Source organism: Artemia franciscana, chromosome 15 (assembly GCF_032884065.1).
Source record: "Artemia franciscana chromosome 15, ASM3288406v1, whole genome shotgun sequence".
In the NCBI taxonomy this organism is placed as follows: domain Eukaryota; kingdom Metazoa; phylum Arthropoda; class Branchiopoda; order Anostraca; family Artemiidae; genus Artemia; species Artemia franciscana.
Genome location: NC_088877.1, coordinates 5,654,043 through 5,680,988, shown reverse-complemented (window position 1 = coordinate 5,680,988; position 26,946 = coordinate 5,654,043). Strand labels below are relative to the sequence as shown.

Below are 26,946 nucleotides of genomic sequence, written 5' to 3'. Positions count from 1 at the left end.
GTCGATTAGCAATCACCATCAACAAAGCTCAAGGGCAATCATTAGAATCATGAGGTATAGATCTGAAAGCGCCCCCACCAGCTAAGTGTTGGTCACTTAGCGGTTGATTTACAGAATGGTCAACGTGTTTATTTTTCGGAATCCAACGTGCAACAAAGAGCCCTGAATCCACCGGATACAAATTTGACTGCTTTCTTTTTATTATGCCAAAATGATTCAGCTAGTATACTTATAATAACGTCATATGCAAACGCTCTTTTTACAAACAAACAAACCTGCATATATACAACTTATTTTTATATAGATAGATAGATAGATATATATATATACATATACAATATAAATTAACTATATTTTTGTATTTATATTTCTCCACATAACTCTGTAGGAGCTGAAGGAGAGCAAGTTGTTAGTATAATTTTAAACCATACATGAATTTGACTTGGAGTTGACGTTTCGCGCGTGTCATTGATGCAGTTATCCCAGTGTTGGTCATTCTCCAATAAATTCAGAGCTTGACATGCACTACGGTAAGTGTCATGTATAGTACCGTTTACAGTTCTCAAATACTCAAAGGATGCCGGACCGGGTACATTCACCAAAAGCAGACGGAGAAAAAAGCATTCATGTTGATTGGGGTGAATAGTTTAGAGTCTTCCTATCGCAGTATCTTTGAAGATGCTAAGTTGGCCGTCGACTGACTTACCCTGTTTTTGACGTTCAAGTGATTTATTTTTAGCATTCCACATGTAACCCGAAGATACTTCAGTATACATCAGTTTTTTGAAAAAGAATCATTTTGACATAACGAAAAGAAAGCAGTTAGCGTTGTATCTGATGGATTCAGGCCTCATTGTTGCACTTTGGATTCCAAAAAATAAACACGTTGTCCATTCTTTAAATGTAACACTTAGTGAACAACAGCTGGAATTTGTTCAGATATTGGAAATGAAAGACTTCACCAAACAGCTTGATTACTGCTTATAAATCTTCCAGCATGATATTCTACAATTTCATCGATATCACTGATTTCGGACTGCAAGCCAAAAACTGCCATGTCACTGCCTTTGTTGACGTATTTACATATGTATTTGATTGCCTTTACGGTGTTACAGTATTCAACATTTATGTGAGCATTGAATTTTTTGATAGTTAAGGTTAATATGGAACAACCCTCTGGTTATCTACTTCGATGGTGGTACCGTTATACTTCTTTATTAAATAAAAAAAAAACAAGTTTTTTTAACTGAAAGTAAGGAGCGACATTAAAACTTAAAACGAACAGAAATTACTTCGTATATGAAAGAGGCTGCTTCCTCATCAACGCCCCGCTCTTTACGCTAAAGTTTGACTCTGTCTATCAATTCTTCTTTTTAAAACAGTAAAAAACTTTAGCGTAAAGAGCGGGGCGTTGATGAGGAAGCAGCCTCTTTCATATACGAAGTAATTTCTGTTCATTTTTAGTTTTAATGTCGCTGCTTACTTTCAGTTAAAAAAACTTGTTTTTTTTATTTAATTTCTGAACGTTTTTGAATCAATGCATGTTTTGATTTTGGCTCTCCGCAGAGGAATAATTAAAACAAAATTTGCATTTTTTTTTTTTGGCTAAATGGCTTTCTCATAATTTTGATCGAATGATTTTGAGAAAAAAAGAGCGAGGGAGGAAGCCTAGTTGCCCTCCGAATTTTTGGTTAATTAAAAAGGCAACTAGAACTTTTAATTTTTTACGAATATTTTTATTAGTAAGAGATTTACGTAACTTATAAATTAGCTTACGTAAAGAACTTTTGTATTCTCATATTTTTATTACATGTATGAGGGGGTTCATCCCCTTGTCAGATCCTCGCTCTTTACACTAAAGCTTAAATTTTGTCCCAATTCATTAAGAATGACCCCAGAATCACAAAAGCCGTAGAATAAATAGTTGAAATTACTAAAAATACTTTAGCGTAAAGAGCGAGGTATTAGGAGGAGGTGAGCCCCTCAAATGGGTAATAATTTCTGTTTGTTTTAAGTTTTAATGCTGTTCCTTACTTCCAGCTGAAAGTACTTTTTCATATTTATTTTTTCATTGTGTTTTTAGATAATGCTAGTAAATCCTGCGCTCCCTTCATGGATATTTTCATCCCCCATGACAAATTATAGATGTAAAGTTCCCCCGGCATATCCCCCTCTTCTCAACCCCTCCCCCAACCAAAAAAATCCTCCTGAAAACGCCTGTACACTTCCCAATAACCATTACTATACGTAAGCATTGGTCAAAGTTTGTAACTTGTTGCCCCTCCCACGGGGACTGTGGGGGAGTAAGTCGTCCCTAAAGACATAGTTATAAGGTTTTTCGACTACGCTGAATAAAATGGCTATCTCATAATTTTGATCCGTTGACTTTGGTAAAATAATTGGCGTAGGAGGGGGCCTAGGTGCCCTCCAATTTTTTTGGTCACTTAAAAAGGGCACTAGCACTTTTCATTTCCGTTAGAATGAGCCCTCTTGCAACATTCTAGGACAACTGGGTCGATACGATCACCCCTGGGAAAAAGAAAAAAAAAAAAACAAAAAAACAAAAAAACAAATAAACACGCATCCGTGATCTGCCTTCTGGCAAAAAATACAAAATTCCACATTTTTGTAGATAGGAGCTTGAAACTTCTACAGTAGGGTTCTCTGATACCCTGAATCTGATGGTGTTAGAATCGTTAAGATTCTATGACTTTTAGGGGGCGTTTCCCCCTATTTTCTAAAATAACGCAAATTTTCTCAGGCTCGTAACTTTTGATGGGTAAAACTAAACTTGATTAAACTTATATATTTAAAATCAGCATTAAAATGCAATTCTTTTGATGTAGGTATTGGTATCAAAATGCCATTTTTTAGAGTTTTGGTTACTATTGAGTCGGGTCGCTCCTTACTACAGTTCGTTACCACGAACTGTTTGATTATTGCTGTTTTACCACCATCTTCAGTAGATCTTCTTTTATATAGTGGGTACCATCATTTTAACTTTTGCCGGAATTGTTTTTTCCGATGACAAAACGCCTTTTTGGCGAGCATATGCGTAGATACAATGCTCCAACTATTGACGAAGTGGCAATCGTTATGGTCGGTTATCAGTTTTTACCTCGAGATATTATTCTTTATAAGCGAAACGCTCGGTTGGTAAAAATTGCTGAAACTCATCGATGTTAAGTTGCCCTACAATGTCCTATCATTTTTTGGGATGGAGCCGATGGCTATCAGTTTAATAATAAATTGATAGATCCATTCACTAACATTCAAACGGAGAAGAAATGCAGTGCAATGAATTATTATTCCTATAGACTAATGATTCGTCACAATGAAGAAAATCATATTTTAAAATGCCGTCAATTGTATTACAAAAAATCGTTGATATCTATGCAAAGATTGAATCACAACGTTTGCTATTTATTACGGCCTGTGTCTTCCGGCAAAAGTTAAAATCACTGATCAACTACATACTAAAACTTAAAGTGTTTGGGTCAGTGCGATGCTGGATGTACTCAGTGGACTGGCAAAAACGAGGATTGCCACACGCACATATTCTAATCTGGCTATATGAAAAAATTACTTCTAATAAATTTGATGATGTGATTTCTGCGAAATACCTAATGAAAATGTCGATAAGGGCCTATATGGTATTGTGGTAAAAAATATGATACATGGACCTTGCGGTGCATTGAACGAAAAATCACCATACATGGCCAAAGGAAGGTGCACAAAGCAATATCCTCGACTTTTATTACCCAACACAATTACTGGCAATGATGGTTACCCACAATATAGAGGAAGATCTACTGAAGATTGTGGTAAGAAAGCAATAATAAAGAAGCGTAACGGTACCACCATCGAAGTAGATAACCTGTGGGTTGTTCCATATTCCCCTTTATTATCAAAAACATTTAATGCACAAATAAACGTTGAATATTGTAACTCCGTAAAGGCAATCAAATACATATCTAAATACGTCAACAAAGGCAGTAGCATGGCAGTTTTCGGCTTTCAGTCCAAAATCAGTGTTATCGGTGAAATTGCAAAATATCAGGCTGGAAGATCCATAAGCAGTAATGAAGCTGTTTGGCCAATTCTTTCATTTCCGATATATGAACGAAGTCCAGCTGTTGTTCACTTAGCGGTAAATTTACAGAATGGTCAATGTGTTTATTTTTCGGAATCCAACGTGCAACAAAGAGCCTTGAATCCACCGGATACAACGTTATCTGCTTTCTTTTCGTTATGCCAAAATGATTCTTTTGCAAAAAAACTGCTGAACACTGAAGTACCTTCGTATTACACGTGGAATACTAATAATAAATCATTTGAACGTCGAAAACAGGGTAAGTCAGTCAAAGGCCAATCTACCATCTTCAAAGATAACACGATAGGAAGACTCTACACCATTCACCCCAATCAACATGAATGCTTCTTTCTCCGTCTGCTCTTGGTGAATGTACCCGGTCCGACATCCTTTGAGTATTTGAGAACTGTAAACGGCACTATACATGACACTTACCGTAGTGCATGCCAAGCTCTGATTATATTGGAGAATGACCAACACTGGGATAACTGCATCAATGACGCTTGCGAAACGTCAACTCCAAGTCAAATTCGTGCATTGTTTGGAATCATACTAACAACTTGCTCTCCTTCAGCTCCTACAGAATTATGGGAGAAATTTAAATCGAAAATATCCGAAGATATACTCCATCGAAAACGGTTAATGATATCAGATATGACTTTTGATTTTACATCAGAATTTTATAAATACACTTTAGTTATTATTGAAGATTTGTGCTTATGTAAGACAAACAAACCTCTTCAGGATTTGGGAATGCCTTCACCTAATCGTACCGCTGCTGTTTCGAAATGTGTAGAATTGGATCGTGAACAAAGTTAAAACACGAGTGATGTGTTGTCGTATGTACAAAATAATATTTCTTAGTTAACGTTTGAGCAAAAAGACATTTATGATACTATAATTCAATGTGTCCATAACAACGTTAGAGAACTCTTCTTTTTGGATGCACCAGGTGGTACTGGTAAAACGTTTGTGATAAAACTGAATCTGGCATCAATTCGATCAAAAGATGATATAGCTTCGGCAATTGCGTTGTCCGGAATAGCCGCAACGTTGCTGCCTGGTGGAAGAACTGCTCATTCCGCTTTAAAATTGCCTCTGAATTTGCATTCTACAGAAACTCCCACGTGCAAAATTTTCAAATCATCTGGGATAGGTAAATTATTGCAGCGATGCAAACTTATTATTTGGGACGAGTGCACAATGGCACACAAAAAATTGCTCCAAGCTCTGGAGCAATCATTGCGAGATTTGAGAGGAAATTTGAAACCCTTTGGCAGCACATTAATATTGCTTGCGGGAGATTTCAGGCAAACATTACCTATAATACCTAGATTAACCCCTGCAGACGAAATGATTGCTTGCCTGAAAAATTTTAATTTATGGGCACGCGTAAAGACATTATAATTAACTACCATATGCGTGTCTGATTGCAAAACGATGACTCTGTTCAAACATTTTCAGATCAATTGCTGGCAATCGAAAACGGAAAGCTCCCAGTAGACTCAATTTCAGGACGTATACAACTACCTGCTGAAATCTTTAATTTGGTGAAGTCCAAAAATGAATTGGTTGAAAAAGTATTACCGAATATTCTAACCAATTATAAAAATCATAAATGGCTAAGTGAACGAGCGATTCTGGCATCCAAGAATATAGACGTCCACGAAATCAACAATATTGTTTTGACCAAGATTTGAGACCAGGCAGTCCTTTACAAGTCAGTCGACATAATTCTGGAACCAAATGAAGCGGTTAATTATCCATCTGAATTTTTAAATTCCCTGGATCTCCCAGGGTTTCCACCACACATGCTAGAACTAAAAATAGGCGTACCAATAATATTGTTACGAAATATCAACCCACCAAAGCTTTACAATGGCACGCGACTTGCCGTAAAAAAAAAATTGGAAAACGTCAATCAGTCGACACATTTATTACGTATTGTTACGTAAAATAAACCCACCAAAACTTTGCAATGGCACGTGACTTGCCGTAAAAAAAATGGAAAACGTAATAGAGGCCACAATCTTGACAGGGCCTTTTGAGGGTGAGGCTGTTCTTATTCCTTGCATTCCCATGATTCCAACGGATCTGCCTTTTTAATTTAAAAGATTGCAATTCCCAATTTGATTAGCATTTGCAATCACCATCAACAAAGCTCAAGGTCAATCATTAGAAAAATGCGGTATAGATCTTAATACAGATTGTTTTTCCCATGGATAAATGTACGTTGCATGTTCGAGGGTCGGTAAACCTGACAATCTATTTATATGCACCGACAATGGGACAGCGAAAAATGTTGTATATTCGCAAGTTTTATGTAGTTAATTTGTATTGTATATGTATATCTATCTATATAAAAATGAGTTGTATACATGCATGTTTGTTTGTTTGTAAAAAGAGCGTTTGTTATGACGTCATTATAAGTATATAAGGCTTTGTATATGCACAGACAATGGGACAGCCAAGAATGTTGTATATTTGCAAGTTTTACGTAGTGAAAAACATATATATATATATATATATATATATATATATATATATATATATATATATATATATATATATATATATATATATATATATATTCACAGGTGGGAAACAGGGACACAACTGCAATGGCGCGCGTAACGACTTACGCGCGCGGGGGGTGGGGTTGGGGTGGTTGTTGCAAAGCGCCCCCACTAACTAGGTGTTGGGGTGGCGCGAAGCGCCACCCCAGCAGCTAGTTTATAGTTAATTTTAATGTCTTTACGTGTGCCCAAAAATAAGAATTTTTTTTGGCAAGCATTCAATTCGTCTGCAGGGGTTAATCTAGGTATTATAGGTAATGTTTTCCTGAAATCTCCCGCAAGCAATATTAATGTGCTGCCAAAGGGTTTCGGATTTCCTCGCAAATCTCGTAATTATTTCTCCAGAGCCTCGAGCGATTTTTTTTTGCTATTGTGCACTCGTCCCAAATAATAAGTTTGCATTCCTGCAATACTTTACCCATCCCAGATGATTTGTAAATGTTGCATGTGAGATTTTCTGTAGAATGAAAATTCAGAGGCAATATCAAAGTGGAGCAGTTCTTCTACCTGGCAGCAACGTTGCGGCTATTCTGGACGACGCAATTGCCAACGCTATGTCATTTTTTGATTGAATTGATCCCAGAATCAGTTTTATCACAAACGCTATACCAGTACCACCTGGTGCATCCAAAAAGAAGATTTCTGCAACGTTGTTATTGACACAATGCATTATCGTATCATAAATGTCTTTTTGCTCAGACGTTAACTTAGAAATATAATTTTGTACATGCGACAATAGATCACTCGTGTTGTAACTTTGTTCACGATCCAATTCTACACATGTCGAAACAGCAGCGGTACGATTAGATGAAGGCATTCCCAAATCTTGATGAGGTTTGTTTGCCATACATAAGCACAAATCTTCAATAATAACTAAAGTGTAGTTATAAATTTCTGATGTAAAATCAAAAGTCATATCTGACATCTCTAACCGTTTTCGATGGAGTATATCCTCGGCCATTTTTGATTTGACGTATCAGTAGGATTCAAATCGATTGTTTTTTTGAACATATGCACTAAATCATTTTTTTCGTGGAAAAGATGTTACAATTGGGAAACGATAGTCCTTTCAACGTCGGGAGAAATCTCGCAACTTGCATTCAATTTAGAATTGCTATCACTGATGAAGTAAAGTTATAAAATTTATGATTCTCACCTGAGAATGGTAGAAGGGATCCTGTTCTATAATAGATTTGTCCTTTTACTTTGAAAGTAGGCATAAATTGATCTCGATTTTCGATTTGGGCACCAAACAACGTCATTTGGAAACATAAATTATATTTTCTGATGTCTAATAAAAAACGCTTAGATTCTGACGTAGTTCCAGTAAGCGAAGTCTTCAATGGCTCTGGCGGTGCAGCCAGTTGAGGAATTTTAACTTTTCCTGAGGCGCAACACATTCCCATTTTTTCACCATTAAATTTTAAGGCCTTGCAATAGGGACAAAGTTTAGACATAGTCCCGATTCGAACACGTCTACTCAAGATATAATCATCGTCTAAGCTGTACTGAATACCAGGCGATAATTTTCACGTTGCTCTTGTGATTCCTCGGCACGCTTTCTTTTGGCTTATCTATTTGAGCCTCAAGCCTGTTTTCATGTTGTTCTTGTGATTCCTCTGCAAGCTTTTTTTTTGGCATTATCTCTTTGAGCCGCAAGCCTGTTTTCACGTTGCTCTGGTAGTTTTTCGACACGCCTTATTTTTTACTTTCTCTTTCAGCATCATGTCTGGTTTCGCATGCTCTGGTAATTCCTCGAAACGTCTTCGTTGACGTAAATTGCATATTCCTAATCTGGCCCTTTCTTTTTAAACGGCAAGCCTGGTTTTGCTTTTTGGTAACATTCTATCTTTCGACATTAATTGACACTTGGAAAAATTTTCTTTACGTGCATAGCATGCTAAAGCTCAACAATTTCTAATAAACCTTAAACTTTTGAGTATCTGTTTTAAGGTTTTCGAATTACTTTAATCCCTTGTCAAAACATTTTGGAATATTTGTGCAATTACCAGTTTTTTATATTTTAAACAATTTAATAAAATTGAAAGAGTCTCAATTTTTTTGAATACTTATTATTCAAAAAAAGTATTATTGAATACTTGATTAAGATAGAGTGGTAAAGAAAATGAAAAAGAACTGAAACCTCTTTTTTAGTTTTTTTAAATGATTTCCATTGTGCTTAGTATTTTCTTTTTTCCTTTTATTTTTTCCTTTTCAGGTTTCTCTTTTTTTTTAGTTTTTCTTTTTTAGTTTTTTCAGTTCTTCTGTTATTTATTTTTTATTTTTTTAGTGTCTTCTTTTTTTAATTTGTATTCCTTTTTAGTTTTTCTTCTTTTTTTTGTTTTTATTTTTTCAGTTTTTCTAGTTTCTATCCTTTTTTCTTTTTAATTTTTTTAGTTTTTTACCTTTTAAAGTTTTTTTTCTCTTTTAGTTTTCTTTTTCTTCTTTATTTTTTAGTTTTTTCTCCTTTGTTGGTTTTAATTTTTTTAGTTTTTTCTTTTTTAGTTTTTAGTTTTTTCTTTTTGTTTCGTTTTTTAGTTTCTTATTTTTTTAGTTTTCTTTTTTAGTTTTTTTCTTTTTTGGTTTTTCTTTTTTCTTTTTTAGTTATTTTTTCTTTTTTATTCTTTTTTCTTCTTATACTTTTTTTTTTTTTTCTTTTTCAGTTTTTTTTTCATTTTTTTTTTTAGTTTTTCCCTTTTTTTTTTTTTTGTCTGTTTTTAGTTTTTTCTATTTTTAGTGTTTTTTAATATTTTTTTTCTTTTTTAGTCTTTTTTTTAGCAACAAAATTCAAGATTATACGACAAAGTAATGCACAAAAAAGTTGAGGGTTTGTTCAGGGAACTAAGTGATTATCTAGAACAAGTGTCAGGAATTCTCGATTGTATTAATTAGGGTGGTGTTACCAATAACAATAATAATATGAGAGTTTTGACAGACGAAAATACAACAATGAAATTATTTGGTTTGAGCCTTGATAAGGTGGCCGACATCAGGGATGAATCCCCCCACAGTCCAATATGACTTTTGCCATCAAAAAAAGACAAATCATTTGAAGCCTCTTAGGTTTTTTTTCAAATAAAAAGATCCTGATTTAAGGTTGGCCACGATTTTAGAACAAATCCAGCTGGACCTACCCGAAGATGTCAGAAAATAGATGACTGATTGCAAAGGCTGGAAAGAGGATGTCATAAATTCATTAATAACCTGTTATTACTATTTTAAATGTTAGAAAGTCTGAGGATGTCCCATCTTTGTTGAAAAAGCTTCATATCGATTGTACATTGGAATATAAAAAGTGTCTGAACAAGTTTTGAAATAGAAATGATTCTATTCGTAATATGTTGTTTTACGATCATTTGATAAGGGTAAGCAACTGTCTTGAAGAGACCTAGAACTGAACTTGTTGATGCTATGAAAGGTAGAACAGTATATCTACCTGTTAATGTGCAAGCAAATGCAGATTTTTATTCTAAACAATCTGTTCAAGGTCAGATCCTATAAGAAGCTTGATGATTTACAGAATGATTTTGCACCTGTAGAAGTTGAAAAAGTTTGAAAATTGTGGGTGGGCTTTTTTATTTTGAATTTGGATGAAGTCTCCAATGCAAAAACAAGAGCGTACAAACCTTTGTGTAAAAATAATCTGCATTGAAGTGCTAAATCTCAAAGTGCTTGTTTTACGATCATTTGATTAGGGTAAGTAACTGGGTTGAAGAGACTTAGAATAGAATTTGTTGATGCTCTTGGAGGTGGAATAGTATATTTTCCCTTTTGATGTGCAAATGCAAATGCAGACATTTATTCTAGAACATTTAGTTCAAAGTCAGATCCAAAAAGAAGCTTGACGACTTTACAGAAGGATATTTCAACTCTCAAAGATAAATAATTATGAAAATGTTGCGTAGACTTTTTCATATTGTGAATTTGGGTGAAGTCTCCAATTCAAAAAAAAGAGTGTACAATCCTGTGTGTAAAAATAATATGCATTGAAGTACTAAATATCGAATAGCTATATAATAACAATTTTAACGCACATTCAGTTCATTTGGATAATTTAGGCTTAAAGTGCTGATAATATATTCATTTGATGTTATTCTGATGTTATTTATTATTATGTACTGAGACAGTTTGAAATGGACATTATCCAACTCAAACACTAAAATAAAAAGGTGCTGATCAGGAACAGTAAATTTGTATTCATTGAGTTCTGCTTTTAGGGTTTTGGTATGCCCCAATAAATAAAATACTATCTATCATGTTGTCGTAAATCATAAAGATAAAGGGGTGGTTGCAGATGAACTGTTTTGTCTCCTTCCTACAACAGGAATCAGTGGCAGTTACTGCAGTTACTGCAACTGCCTCTGATCCTTCCTCGTTGAGCTCTACAACCGCTTTGTGTTTCAATTTTTGAATATATAGATCTGGGTTTGAAGAGAAATTTGTAAAATCAGCCAATGAAGGGTCTAATGCATGTTTAAGTCCCATATTTTTCAGGTACTCTGTCAAGTATATTGAGGCTTCAATTCTGAATTTTGGTATCCCTACTTCAATGTTAACTTTCTTAATGTTCTTCAGAGCTTTCTTCCAAATTTTACGGTTGAGTTTTGACAAAACGTCGCAAAGAGTATTTTTCACAGATGAAGGAAGAAGAATAAACATGCTGATGTCTTTCCCAACATATGGAACTTCAAGGATGTCTGACATTAGTTCCTCACAAAATCCGTGTCTGAATCTTCCTTCTTGGAACATCATATCAACAAAGCTTTGTTTATTGGATGAAACATGAAAAATTTCAGGCTTTGTTTTCTCTGGATTGAACTGATGTTTCCAATCTCCCTTGAAATAGACTGCATTTACCAAAACCATTCGAGTTCGCTTATAAATATCACTTTCGTTCAAGAAATTGCCTATCTTTCCTTTGGTCTGATTTTTCACCCATTCGTTAATCATGCACAATGACTCAGAACTCTTATATTGAAAATCCATTTCTTCAAGTTCCTCTGAGAGGAGTTTAGTTATGTAATTTGATAAAGGCTCAGAAGAATCGAAGAACACCTTATTTGCCAGTCCTAAGTAATAGCTTTTTGAGGTAGGATTAGCTGTATTCAAGAAACGATGGAGCGTTGCCTTGTAAGATCGAAAAGCCTCTTTCTTGTCTGTATCTCCTAGTCTAAGGACTTTTCCTAGATTCGTCTCAGTTTTTCCTGCAGACCCAAAATAAGCAAGGAGTAGAGCAGAGTGGATACTAAATGGTGAGATAAATAAATTTGTTGGTTTGATTTTAATTTCACTGTTATCCATATAAACTCTTTTGAAAAGGTCAATGCCAAAATCCACTTCCCCAGCATAAAATTCAGTTGTGGAAGTTACTTCTCTGGAATTGATTATTTGTTTTGATCCAATACATTTGTGTTCAAGGGCTTCTGTTGAAATAGCGGTTTCTATAGGCTCCATTAAAGCTATCTCAGTAGCAGTCGTCACCTCATTAACATGTCCTTCTTTATATCTTCCTGAAGATGATTCCATTTTGGAGTGTCTGTATTTCTTAATGGGAAAGTATTTCTTAAAATAAGACATAAGTTTATATGTATGTCATTGCGTATATTCCTTGCTATGATACAAGACGTGTTTTACATTGTTAAGTTTAATTTGATTTTAACTTTCAGAAGCTGGCGTGCCACACTGTTGAATTGTTAAAATATTTCAAGAAGCTTATGAAATTTTTTTGCGACTGCTATTTTCCTTTTTAGGTTTATCTGCCAGATTCAACACATCAAGATAACTTTGAAGACCACACTGCCTTTCCATGACGAAAGTAAAACAGTACAAAATAGGGATGATACCTTTTTATTGACAGTGAATAGATATAAAATTATTTAACTGCATATATCTATTCACTGTAAATAAAAAGGTATCATCCCTATTTTGAACTATTTTACTTTTGTTTTTAATACATCAAGAGTTTTAAGGAGAATATTTTGAAGGTGCCTTTTAGAAGAAGTTACATATTTCCATATGTGTCTATGTTTTTTTTTATATAGTTATGCGGAACGTTTGATGGTACAAGTAGTTCGACGAAAATTTCTTCTTGTTCAAGTGAATCTTTATAATTTATGTTTTTATATTTGGTAAGGATCCATAACTTTTAAGCAATCACTTATTCATGTAGCATCGACGGGAGATATCATCAAGCACTCAACGCCAAAATCATCCAAATGAACTAAACATATCAGTGCTTTAAATTTTGGCATGGGAAGGGGGGGACTATTAGTCCAAGATTTAGCACTACGATGCAGATAATTTATACAAAGAGATTTTTACACTCTTGGTTTTACATTGGAAACTTCATCCAAATTCAAAATATAAAAAGGCCCGCCCAGAATCTTCATAATTTCTTAGCTTTTTCAGGTGCAACATCCTTCTGTAAAATCATCAAGCTTCTTTTTGGGTTTGACCTCGAGCAGATTTTCTAGAATAAATGTCTTCATCTGCTTGCACATCAACAGATAGATATACTATTCTACCTTTCATAGCATCAACAAGTTTTGTTCTAGGTCTCTTTAAGATAGTTACTTACCCTAATCAAATGATCGTAAAAAAATATATTACAAATTGAATCACCCACAATTCAAAACTTGTTAAGACACTTTTTACATTCCATCGATTTTACAATCGATACGGAGCTTATTTACCATAGATAGGATATTCTTCTGATTTTTCAACATTTTTCCCACAATTAATCACAGGTTGTGAATGAATCTATGATATCCTCTTTCCAGCCTTTGCAATCAGTCAGCTGTTTTCTGACATCTTCGAGGAGGTCCAGGTGGATGTGTTCTAAAATCAAGGCCAACCTTACATCAGATTTGTTTTTATTTGAAGGAATCTTGGATATTTCAATTGATATTTCGTCTGTACCTAATTGTAACAGTCATAATGCATTGTGGGGCATTCATCCCTGATGGTAGTCACCTCATCAATGCCCTCACCAAATATTTTCAGTGTTGTACTTTCACCTTTAGAAATTCTAATATTGATATTACTATAGGTGACGCCTTAACTATTACAGTCGAGTCTTCTTGACACTTCTAAATAATCACTTAGTTCCCTGAACAAACCCTCAACTTTTAGTGTATTTATTTATCGTATAATCTTGTAATTCGATAATATCTAATACAAATTAAAGTTTTTCAAATGGATCAAGCATGTCCAGATACATTTAGATTCAAAAAGGTGATTAAATCAGCATCTTCATTTTTTATCTCCAATCAATTAATATCCTTTGTTTTTTTTTTTGGTTGCAGGTTAGAGCTGAGCTGTAAATTCCGATCCTAAATCTGTGTAGTACGTATACTGTTGCCGTTTTTTTTTGTGTAAGGATGTTTCATTTTTGCACGGAAAATTGTTGTAACAGACATGGCTTCTTACAAATATCGTTTATGTATATAACAACCATGATACCAATGAAAGTTATAGAACACAATATGTAATCTCGCATTACAAACAGGGCTTTTCCCTATTGAAAGCGCCACGCACCCCAACAACACGTATACAAGGTGCTAATTTTTAACTGCATAAAACTTGCGGATGTGCAGTATTATTCGCTGTCCCATTGTCTGTGCATATAAATGAAAGGAAAATAAAAGTAAAGCTACATACATTGATAATTCATTTTAATTTAAATAATGAAAAGGTAGATGTCATAAAAGTAAAGCTACATACATTGATAATTCATTTTAATTTAAATAATGAAAAGGTAGATGTCACTTGCGCCGTCCGGCTAGCAAAACATCTTACCATAGTTTAGATTTATACTTGTGCGCGGAAGTTGGTTGTTCACGGTGAAAATGATATTGACTTATGCAGTTTTCTTCGCTCTATTTTTGAGTACCAGAATCACTCCTTTTGAAGCCGTCCCTGTGCCAAAAACTGACTTAATAAAGTTGCGTTTCCATTCCAACATTTTGGCGCCATCTATCTTGACTACGCTAACGGCATTGGACTTATTGCGAGAAGTCACAGGCGGCGGATCATCCACCAATGGAAACAATCCGACAGGAAAGAAACGTGAATGCTAAGCAGGGAAAAATTAAAGGAGAAGGTGTACGGGGTGTGCTATTTCGGTACTAGTGACAAGCCGTGATTATTGTCCTTTGCCAGAACAAGTATTTGAGCCAAACCTGGTTAAAATCAAGATATCCAGAACACCTAAAATACAAAATCTGAAGAGATTTGACGAAACCCCCGTGAGCCCCATCCAGGACAGCCCGCCCGTTCTTAAACCCGAACTTCCTTTAGCTAAAAGTGAGTTGCCAAATATACTTGTATGTAACGCTAGATCTTTGAACAACGAAACTGATGCTTTTGAAGTTATTGTCAGGCAGAATAACGCCTCAATAAAACTAATAAGCGAATGTTGGGACACTTCTGACGAATTGGCGCGCGTCAAAGGTTACACAAGCTACTTTAATATGCGTCGTCATCGTGGCTCGAATCGTCGAGGAGGAGGCGTTGGACTTTATGTTCGTAATGACTTTTCCTCAAAGTTGTTAAGTGAGCCTATTGACACTGATCACGAAATATTATGGACCGAATACAAACCTGCAAGTTTATCAAAAGATTTTCATGTTTAATTGTTGCTTTGGTCTATTATCCTGAAAGCGCTAAAAACAGGAAAGATTTGATTGAACACATTCAGTTTTTCGTAGACAAAATCCACCGCAAGCATGTCTTTCCTGGCTTTGTTATTGTCGGAGACTTTAATTAAACTAATGGGCAATGGGTTTCAAATATTTTAGAGTTGCGACAAGCCGTTACCCATCAAAGTGGCAGCACACTAGGCTTGATTTTTAAAAACTTCACAGACTTTTATTACGCACCAAGATCCCTAGAACCCCTTCTGAATTCTGATCCCTTTATCATCTTCTGGGAAACTAGTTTGGAAATTTTAAGGCCAAAACGAGTCAAATATACAGTGCAACCACTTACTGAGGATTCGATATCTACATTTAGTAGCTGGATCGGTAATTATCAGTTTGAGGTCATTTGCTCTGAACAGGATATTAATATCAAAGTCAATGAGCTGAATACTCTGCTTCAGGAGTAGTTTCAGACTAGTTTCCTCGTAAGAGTCATGCCTGTGAGTGACACTGATAAACCCTGGATAACCAATGATCTAAAGAATTTAATAAAAGTCGTTGTCACCTTCATATTGCTGGTGATACTATCGCTTCAGCCAAGTTGCGTAATCATATTGTTAAACTGAACAAGCGCGCCACGAGACAGTATGTGAAGAATAAAATTACTCCCTTGCTCACAAAAGACCCCTACAAAAGGCATTCCTCAGTAAAAAGACTTACCGGTAAGACAATACTCAGAGATCTAAGGCTGCTCAAAGAGGACGGTACCTTTACCTCAGCTAATGAAGTTAATTCTTTTTTTGCTGACATTTGTACCACATTTCCATCAATCACCAAATCAGAAATTGATACTATCATTGCTGATGCAGAGATTAATGACGCATGTGAAGTCTCTGAATTCACTGTTTATAAGGAACTCCTAAGACTGAAAGCAAACTGTGCGTCTTACCCAGGTGATCTTCCAGTAAGCCTGTTACGCGAATTCACCATTTTCTTGCTAAACCACTCTCTTCTATAATCAACAAATGTTTTCGTCAGCAAATATTCCTTAGTGCTTGGAAAAGAGCATATATCAGTGCTATTCCAAAAGTAGGGTGTCCAAAATCTTGTGATCAACTCCGGCCTATATCAATAGCTCCAAACCTTTCTAAAGTGGCAGAAATGTTTATTTACAGCAAACTTATGTCACAGGTCTCTGTACATCTAGATCCTTATCAGTATGGATGCTTAAGAGGCAGCAGCACAACTGTTTATTTAATTCGGATGTACCATCTCATTGTCGAGTGGCTCGACCGAGGATGTGCTTCAGTCGACCTTTTCCTCATAGATTACCGAAAGGCTTTTGATGCTATTCGCCATTCCGTTGCTATCATAAATCTACGCACCATGGGTGCGAACAATCTTATTCTCCTTTTAGTGACCAATTTTTTACAAGCCCTCTATCAGTGCTTTTACAGTCTTTTCCCAGGAGATACCGACTCCGAATTGGTTGAGCTTACATGCAGAGCCCCACAAGGTACGAAGCTCGCTAGTCTACTATTTTTGGCAGTGATAAATTTCATCCTTTCCGGCTATGAAGAAATATTTAAGTATGTAGCCAACTTGTCAGTCCTACTGAAGTACATTGTTGAGAAGTCTCTGAGGCTCTTCCCCTATTCTGTAACGAACTATTCAACAACTTTAAAGATGAATATACTGCGAACAGCCTCCAAATCAAGGAAGGAAAGACTAAAATCCTTCACTTTAATCCCCTGAAGAGAGACTTTGTGTAGCCTCCTCCTCTTTATCCTAGTGAATTTTCCGCGGTAGTGCTTGGTGTCAAGTCGACTGCTCTTTCAGCTTTTATGTCAATACAATTGTCAAAAAGGCAAAGAGTGCGATGCGGACACCTATAGTAATTTGTCGATTTGGTTTCTCAGTCGTCCAACTAAGGATAGCCTATCTCACTTACATCCGACCAATTTTAGAGTATGAATATCTCGTTTGGGGCCCACAAGTCAATAACACTATTTATCTAAGTGACCAGCTTGAGTCAATACAAAAAAGAGCAGTCAAAGTAATATTGTGCGATGCTTTTACTGAATATAAATGTTAGCATTATCCACTTTACAAATTCCCTCTCTTCAAGAGAGTCGTCTCAGTTTGATCCTTGAATTAAGCCAATTTCTTCTCAGAAGTGATAAACACAGATCGATACTGCCACCAGTTTTAGTGAAACATCGAAGGACTAGGTCAAAGAACATTGACAAATTAGCAGCACCTCCTTCAGGCACATATCGTTTTTCCAACTCATTCATCCCTTCCTTTGTATCAAAGTATAATTGTAGTAAGTGTAAGTTTAACCGTAGTAAGTATAGTAAGTGTAACTGCAGTAACTGTAGTAAGTACTAAGTAAATTATTGATTTAACCCTATTCGTCTTCTGATTTTCTTGTCGTTTGATTTAATCCTTTTTTGTAAGCACAAGCGCCATTTAGTTATATGACTAAGAGATATTGTGCAAATAAAACCGATTCTATTCTATTCTAAATAGATTGTCAGGTTTACCGACTCTTGAGCATGCAACATATGATTGTCAATGTAAAAACAATCCGTATTTAGATCTACAAGTCCAATATTTCCCATAGTTTTTTTTTTACTAGGTTTAAGCCATCTAGGTTAAGAAAGTCCAATTTGTGCCCCGGTTTGTTCTTCCCTAAATTTCACCGGTCTCTAATTCTGCTATACCAATGAAACTTACATAATCCTCATTTAAAAGTAAATGTAAGGATCTCTTATATTTTTACTTACGAAGGTTCATTCTTCAATTTAACTCTACAGCCATGATACCGATGAAACTTACATAATCCCATTTATAATTAACAAGACCGATTTCTTACATAATTTTTTTTATGTTTTAGCAAATTTATTATCGTGACTTATATGTTACTTATTTTTTATAAATCTCCGCATACCCACTTTTCACACGTATGGACAGGGAATGATTCCCCGCTGGAGAAAATTTTTAATATATTGACTTTGAATATAGCTGTGCAAGCCTATACTATAACTAAGTTGCCAATACAAGTTAGTATAGGTAAGAGTTTATTCTCTATCGTAAAACAAATCCTGCGTTTCAGGTATAACCAATAATCCAATGAATGCGATGATTCCTATATTATAATAGCATACACTGCTACAGTGCTGTAGAAAAATGGTTTTTGGTAAAAAAAACTTTTATTAAAATGAGCCATTAAACAACTCTATACGATGTTCCGATGCCAATCTAACTGCCAAAAAGAAAAAGAAATGCCTTATATGAAGAATATTGTGGTTACAGCCACTTTACTTGATTTTCGGACGAACATATTTCTCTTTTTGTTCAAGCCAAGGGACGGAAAGTTCATAAACAGGGGTATCAGACATAGCAGTCCTAATGGTGCACCTCATGTTTTGGCCTGACTCTGTTTTTTATATGACTTTACATTTTACATAATAATGCTTTTACATGATGCTTTTTATAATGGAAAAAATTCTATTTTGAATTTCGTATGAAGGAAGATATAAATAACAATTGCTAGAACTGAAAACTCGAAAAATGCATTTTTTCGTAAATACAATGCATTTGTAAGTCAGTTTACAAATCCTTTGTAAGTTAAGTCCATTGCTAGTCAGTGAACAGGCGTCTGCAAAACAGCATCACGTGGTGTGCCAGCACCACTTGGGGTGTCAGTATTTTTTTTTCGCATCCCAGCAACAGGTTGTAACACCCTTGCCACGCGTGCTGTAGCGCAACGTTCCCCAGCAACACGTGTGCAAGGTGCTAATTTTTAAGTGCGTAAAACTTGTAGATATACAACCGGTAATTCCTCTGATATACTCTGGTAATTCCTTGACACGCATTCTGTTTTTACTTTCTCTTTCAGCCGCAAGGCTGGTTTCGCATTGCTCTTGTATTACATCGACTTGCTTTCTTTTGGTAATTTCTTTTTGAGCCAAAAGCCTGGTTTCGAGTTCTTTAGTGATTTCTCGACATGCCTTCTGTTTTTACTTTCTCTTTCAGCCGCAAGCCTGGTTCTGCGTTGCTCTGGTGATTCCTCGATACGCCTTAGTTGACGTAAATTTGACATTCCTAATCTGGCCCTTTCTCTTTCAGCTGCAAACCTGGTTTCACGTTGCTCTGGCTATTCCTCGACATGCCTTCTGTTTTTACTTTCTCGTTCAGACATAAGCCTGGTTTTACGTTGCTCTGGTGTTTCCTCCTGGTGTTCCCCTTTTTTTGGCATTGTAGAATTAATGATACTTTCTATTTTTTGTGACATTGTAGAATTAATAATACTTTCTCTTTGAGCCGCAAGCATTAATATTGAATCAGGTCCAATTTACAACAATAATTTCTACTAAGCTTTAAACCTCTGGTTTTCCTTTTTAAGGTTTTTGAATTGCTTTAATCGAGTGTCAAAATTTATCCAAAATATAAACCAATGTGTTGTAATTGGTTTGTTAGTTTCCGCTACAACCTGAAACATTTTAGCCACTCAAAATTTTAGCCACTATGAGCTATAGTTACATTAATTTAACTTTAGCATATTTACACACAGGAAGTAGCCTATGGCATTTTCCAACTTGGAATTATAAGAGACGAACCTCAGAGACACAGGCCGCAAACTAAATCTAATAATTATCAAGGTGTATTCTCGACTAGGTTTCAGTTATTTCTACAGACAATCTCTATATTTAATACTAGCTGGGTCCCAGCAGCTTCTCCGCCAAATCTCAGCATGGCACACGGCAGGCTTCTATATATGGATTCTCAATATCCCTTGTGTTCTAACCGCAGACAGTATACTTAGCTGGGTCCCACCAGCTTCGCTGCCGGGCCCCATTACGGCAAACGGGTGGCTCCTATATATGGATTCTCACTGTACCTTGTGTTCTTTTGCAGTTATTGCAAAGATATTTGATTATTAGAGCAAGTCCAATTTCTAACAATGATATCTACTAGCTTCAAGGTTTGGTTATCTTTTTTAAGGTTTTTGAATTCTTGTAATCCCTTGTTTTTTTAATTTTAATTTTAATTTTTTTTTTCTTTTTTGTTTTTTTTTTTCTTTATTTTCCTTTTGGTTTTATTTACTTTTTTACCTTTTTTTAGTTTTTTTATAGTTTTTCTTCTTGCTTTATTTTATTTTTTTCTTTACTTTTTTTCCGGAACGTGCCCAGGAACACGTGTGCAAGGTGCTAATTTTCAACTGCGTAAAACTTGCGGATATACAACTGGTAATTCCTCTAATATACTCTGGTAATTCCTCGACACACATTCTTTTTTTACTTTCTCTTTCAACCGCAAGCCAGGTTTCGTGTTGGTATTGTAATACATCGACACGCTTTCTTTTGGTAATTTCTCTCTGGGCCGCGAGCCTAAGCACCCTCCATAAAGTAACTCGTATGCAAGGTGCTAATTTTAACTTTGTAAAACTTGTGGATATTCAACAGTCCTTGCAGTCCCATTGTCTGTGCATATAAATAGATCCTCCAATTTACCGACTCTAAAAAGTGCAAAATATAATTGTCCATGGGAAAAACAATCCGTATTAAGATCTATACAACATTTTTCTAATAATTGCCCCAGGGCTTTGTTGATGGTGATTGCAAATGCTAATCAAATTGGGAATTGCAGTTTTTCAAATTTGAAAGGCAGATCCGTTTGAATCATTGGTATCCGAGGAATAAGAACAGCCTCACCCTCGGAAGGCCCTTTTAAGATTGTTGCTTCTATGACGTTTTCCATTTTTGTTTTTTTTACGGCAAGTCGCATTCGCAACAGCATTAATGGTAGGCTTAAAGATCCACCGGAGATCCAGGGACTTTAAAAATTCTGATGGATAGTTAACCGCTTCATTTGATTCCAGAACTGTGTCGACTGACTCTTAAATGACTGCCTGGTCTCGAATCTTGCTCAGAATAATATTGTTGATATCAAGGACGTCTTTGGTCTTGGATGCCAAAAGCGCTCGTTCACTTAGCCATTTATGATTTTTATACTTGGTTAGAATATTAGGAAATACTTTTTCAACCAAATCATTTTTTGATGTCACTAAATTACAGAATTCAGGAGGCAGTTGTATACGTCCTGAAATTGAGTGACCTGGGAGCTTTCCGTTTCCAATTGCCAGCAATTGATCTGAAAATATTTCTGCAAAATGATCGTTTTGCAACCACCACGCATATTTATAGTTAATTTAATGTCTTTACGTGTACCAATAGTTAGAATTTCTTTAACCATTAGAATTTCTTAAGGCAAGCATTCATTTTGTCTGCAGGTGTCGATCTAGGAATAACAGGTAATGTTTGTCTCAAATCTCCCGCAACCAATATTAATGTGCTGCCAAAGGGTTGGAATTTCCACGCAAATCTTACAAAGACTGGTCAAGAGCCTCGAGCGATTTTTTGTGTTCCATTGTGCACTCGCCCCAAACAATGAGTTTGTATTGCTGCAATACTTTACTCATCCCAGGTGATTTGGAATTGTTGCACGTGGGAGTTTCTGTAGACTGCATATTCAGAGGCAATTTCAAAGCAGGATGAGCAGTTCTTTCACTAAGCAGCAACGTTGCGGCTATTCCAGACGATGCAAGGGCCAACGCTATGTCCTTTTTGGATCGAATTGATGACGTAAATTAGACATTCCTAATCTGACCCTTTTTCTTTGATGCACAAGTCTGGTTTTGCGTTCCTCAGGTGTTTCCTCCTGGTGTTCCCTTTTCTGTGACATTGTAGGATAATTATACACGCATTGCTTTTGTAATACAGTGACATGCTTTCTTTTTTTACTATCTCTATTAGCCGCAAGCCTGGTTTCATGTTGCGAACATAACATCATTTATAAATTTTTATCTCTTTTTAGTTTTTTTCCTTTTTTAGTTTTTTTAATTTTTTTTCATATTGAATATGATGTCATATATAGTTCTTTTTTAATTTTTTTCTTTTTTTATTTTTCTTTTTTTCAGTTTTTTCTTTTTTTAGTTTTTTTTCATTTTTAGTTTTTTTTCTTTTTTATTTTTTTTCTTTTAAATTTTTTTTTAGCAATTTTTCTTCTTTTAGCTTTCTTCCTTTTTTTCTTTTAGTCTTTTTTTTTTCTTTTTCTTTAGTTAGTCTTTTTGTCTTTTTTAGTTTTCTTATTTTAGCTTTTTCTTTTTTAGTTTTTTCTTTTCTTATTTTTAATTTTTTCTTATTTTTCCTTATTTTTTAGTTTTTCCTTTTTTTAGTTTTCTTTTAGTTTTTTTTTTCTTTTTTCAGTTTTTTTATAGAACATAGTTTGTAATTCTTTTAAGTTTTTTAGTTAGTTTTTTGTATATATTGACGTCATACTTAGTGACAGACAGACGGATGGACAGACGGACAGACACTGCATTTTATATATGTAGATAATCATATAATTTTGATGGGTTCCTTTTTAGCGTATATACTCTAGTTCTTTTTTTAATATAATTTTGTTAATTACTGAAGCACGTAAATGTGACGATTTATTGATGTTATAATAACATAATCAGCTACTTTGCTATAGAAAAATATAGTTTTTCTTATAAAATTGTTTATATTTTATTTTTTTATTTACAATAAAATGGTTGTGGCGATTTACTTTCAAATGAGCCATTAAACCTCTCTCTACGATGTTCCATTGTCCCGCTATCCGAGGAAAAGAAAAAAAATGCGGTATATGTAGAACTAGCTGTTGGGGTGGCGCTTCGAGCCACTCCAACACCTAGTTGGTGGGGGCGCTTCAACACCCCCCCCCCAAGCCCCCCCGCGCGCGTAAGTTGTTACGCACCATGGTAGTTGTGTCCCTGTGTACCACCTATGAATATAGATAAATTTATATATGTGTTTTGAACTATGTAAAACTTGCGAATATACAACGTTCTTGGCTTTTCCATTGTCTGTGCATATAGAAAGCCTTATGTACTAATAATGACGTCATTTGCAAACGCTCTTTTTACAAACAAGCAAACATGCATACACAAAACTCGTTTTTATATAGATAGATAGATAGATAGATACAATACAAATTAACTGCGTAAAACTTGCGAATATACAACATTCTTCGCTGTCCAGTTGTCGCTGCATATAAATAGATTGTCAGGTTTACCGACCCTCCAACATGCAACGTACAATTGTCCATGGGAAAAACAATCAGTATTAAGATCTATACCACATTTTTCTAGTGATTGACCTTGAGCTTTGTTGATGGTGATTGCAAATACTAATCGCATTGGGAACTGCAATCTTTTAAATTGAAAAGACAGATCCGTTGGAATCATGGGAATGCGAGGAATAAGAACAGCCTCACCCCCAAAAGGCCCTGTCAAGATTGTGGCCTCTATTACGTTTTCAATTTTTTTTACGGCAAGTCGCGTGCCATTGCAAAGCTTTGGTGCGCTGATATTTCTTAACTTTATTATTGGTACGCCTATTTTTAGTTGTAGCACGTGTGGTGGAAACTTTGAAAGATCTACGGAATTTAAAAATTCAGATGGATAATTAACTGCCTCATTTGGCTCCAAAACTGTGTCGACCAACTTGTAAAGGACTGCCTGGTCTCGAATCTTTGTCAAAACAATATTGTTGATTTTGTGGATGTCTATATTTTTGGGTGCAAGAATCGCTCTTTCACTTAGCCATTTATTATTTTTATAATTGTTTAGAATATTCGGAAATACTTTTTCAATCAATTCATTTTTGGACGTCACTAAATTACAGAATTCAGCAGGTAGTTGTATACGTCCTGAAATTGAGTCTACTGGGAGCTTTCCGTTTCCAATTGCCAGCAATTGATCTGAAAATGTTTGACCAGAGTCATCATTTTGCAATTGAACACGCATATTTGTAGTTAATTTTAATGTTTTTTACGTGTGCCCATAAATTGGAATTTTTCAGGCAAGCATTCATTTCGTCTGCAGGGGTTAATCTAGGTATTATAGGTAATGTTTGCCTGAAATCTCCCGCAAGCAATATTAATGTGCTGCCAAAAGGTTTCGAATTCCCTCGCAAATCTTTCAAACATTGATCCAGAGCCTCGAGCGATTTTTTGTGTGCCATTGTGCACTCGTCCCAAATAATAAGTTTGCATTGCTGCAATGCTTTACCCATCCCAGATGATTTGGAAATATTGCACGTAGGAGTTTCTGTAGAATGCAAATTCAGAGGCAATATCAAAGCAGAATGAGCAGTTCTTCCACCAGACAGCACCGTTGCGGCTATTCCGGACGACGCAACTGCCAACGCTATATCATTTTTTGATCGAATTGATGCCAGAATCAGTTTTATCACAAACGTTTTACCAGTGCCTCCTGGCGCATCCAAAATGAAAATTTCTCCAACGTTGTTATCGACACAATGCATTATCGTATCATAAATGTCTTTTTGTTCCGACGTTAACTTGGAAATGTTATTTTGTACATACGACAATAGATCACTCGTACTGTAACTTTGTTCACGATCCAATTCTACACATGTCGAAACAGCAGCGGTACGATTGGGTGAAGGCATTCCCAGATCCTGAAGAGGTTTGTTTGCAAGCCAAAAACTGCCATGTCACTGCTTTTGTTGACGTATTTACATATGTATTTGATTGCCTTTACGGAGTTACAGTATTCAACGTTTATGTGTGCATTAAATGAATTTGATAATAATGGGGAATATGGAACAGCCCACTGGTTATCTACTTCGATGGTGGTACCGTTACGCTTCTTTATTATTGCTGTTTTACCACCATCTTCAGTAGATCTTTTTCTATATTGTGGGTAACCATCATTGCCAGTAATTGTGTTGGATACTAAAAGTCGAGGATATTGCTTCGTGCACCTTCCTTTGGCGATGCATGGTGAATTTTTGTTCAGTGCACCGCAAGGTCCATGTATCATATTTTTTACAACAATATGATATAACCCCTTATCGACATTTCATCAGGTATTTCAGCAGAAATCACATCATCAATTTCGTTAGAAGTAATTTTATTAGGTAGCCAGATTAGTATATGTGCGTGTGGCAAATCTTTCCACTGAGTACATCCAGTATCGCACTGAAACAAACACTTCAAGTGTTACTATGTAGTTTATCAGTGATTTCAACTTTTGCCGGAAGACACGGGCCGTAATGTCATGTCTATGAACCGCCGATTGTCCTTGAAGTAAAAGCTGATGTATCTCGTCCCAAAATTGATTACATATAAAAGTAATAAATAAATCTGGACGACCATAGAGACGAACATACGCAATAGCATCTTGAGCATATTTATGCATATGACGGGGACTGCCAGCATGTGACGAAGGTAAAATCGTTAATCTTCCAACGACGTATTGGTGAAACAATTGACGGCATTTTAAAGTATAATTCTCTTCATCCTGCCGAATCATTAGTCTATAGGAATAATAATGCATTGCACTGAATTTCTTATTCATTTCTTTGTTAGTGACTGGATTCATCAATTTAATATTAAAGTGATAGCCGTCGGCTCCATCCCAAAAAATGATAGGATATTTTAGGGCATCGTAGCATCGATGAGTTTCAGCAATTCTTACCAACTGAGCTTTTCGCTTATGAAGAAGAATATGTCGAGGTAAAACTGATCACCGACCATAACGATTGCCACTTCATCGATAGTTGGAGCACTGTATCTACGCACATGTTGGCCAGGAGGCGTTTTGTCAGCGGAAATAACAATTTTATGCGTATCAGTAGGCATCAAATCGATGGCTGTTTTGAACAGACGCACTCAATTATTATTTTCGTGGAAAAGATGTTGCAATTGGGAAACGATTGTCCTTTCAACGTTGGGAGAAATTTTGCAACGTGTATTCAATTCAGAATTTCTATCACTGATGAAGTACAATTGTAAAAATTTATGATTCTCTCCTGAGAATGGTAGAAGGGACCCTGCTCTATGATAAATTTGCCCTTTTACTTTGAAAGTAGATATAAATTGATCTTGATTTTCAATTTGGGCACCAAACGACGTCATTTGGAAACATGAGTTATATTTTCTGATGTTTGATAAAAAAAACGCCTAGATACTCACGTTGTTCCAGTAAGCAAAGTTTTCAATGGCTCTGGGGGTGCAGCCAGTAGAGGAAGTTTAACTTTCCTTGAGGCGCAACACATTCCCATTGTTTCACCATTAAATTTCAAGACCTTGCAATAGGGACAAATTTTAGACATAGTCGAGATTTGAACACATCTACTATTATCATCGACTGGGCTGTATTTGAATGCCATGCGATAATTTTCAGGTTGCTCTTGTGATTCCTCGGCACGCTTTCTTTTCTTACTTTCTCTATCAGCCGCAAGCCTGTTTTCACGTTGCTCTTGTGATTCCTCGGCACGCCTTCTTTTTTCACTTTCTCTTTTAGCAGCAAGTCTGGTTTCACGTTGGTCTGGTAGTTCCTCGACACGCTTTCGTTGACGTAAATTGCACATTCCTAATCTAGCATTATCTCTTGAAGCCGCAAGCCTGTTTTCACGTTGCTCTTGTGATTCCTCGACACGCCTTCTTTTCTTACTTTCTTTTTCAGCAGCAAGTTTGGTTTCGCGTTGCTCTGGTAGTTCCTCGACACACCTTCGCTGATGTAAATTGCACATTCCTAATCTAGCCCTTTCTCTTTGAA

General features: G+C 35.7%; 1 protein-coding gene across 1 annotated transcript; it reads right to left on the bottom strand.

Moving 5' to 3' along the window:
- Positions 1-8,888: 8,888 nt before the first annotated feature.
- Positions 8,889-12,270, bottom strand: LOC136035973 (leukocyte elastase inhibitor-like). The gene has a single exon (XM_065717872.1). It carries the CDS (start codon positions 12,244-12,246, stop codon positions 10,867-10,869), a length of 1,380 nt encoding a protein of 459 aa, XP_065573944.1. The 5' UTR covers positions 12,247-12,270; the 3' UTR covers positions 8,889-10,866.
- Between the last annotated feature and the right edge of the window lie 14,676 nt (positions 12,271-26,946).

Bases quoted from the DNA above. Each gene is read 5' to 3' on its own strand.
- LOC136035973 (XM_065717872.1), bottom strand. From the start codon at position 12,246: ATGTCTTATTTTAAGAAATACTTTCCCATTAAGAAATACAGACACTCC.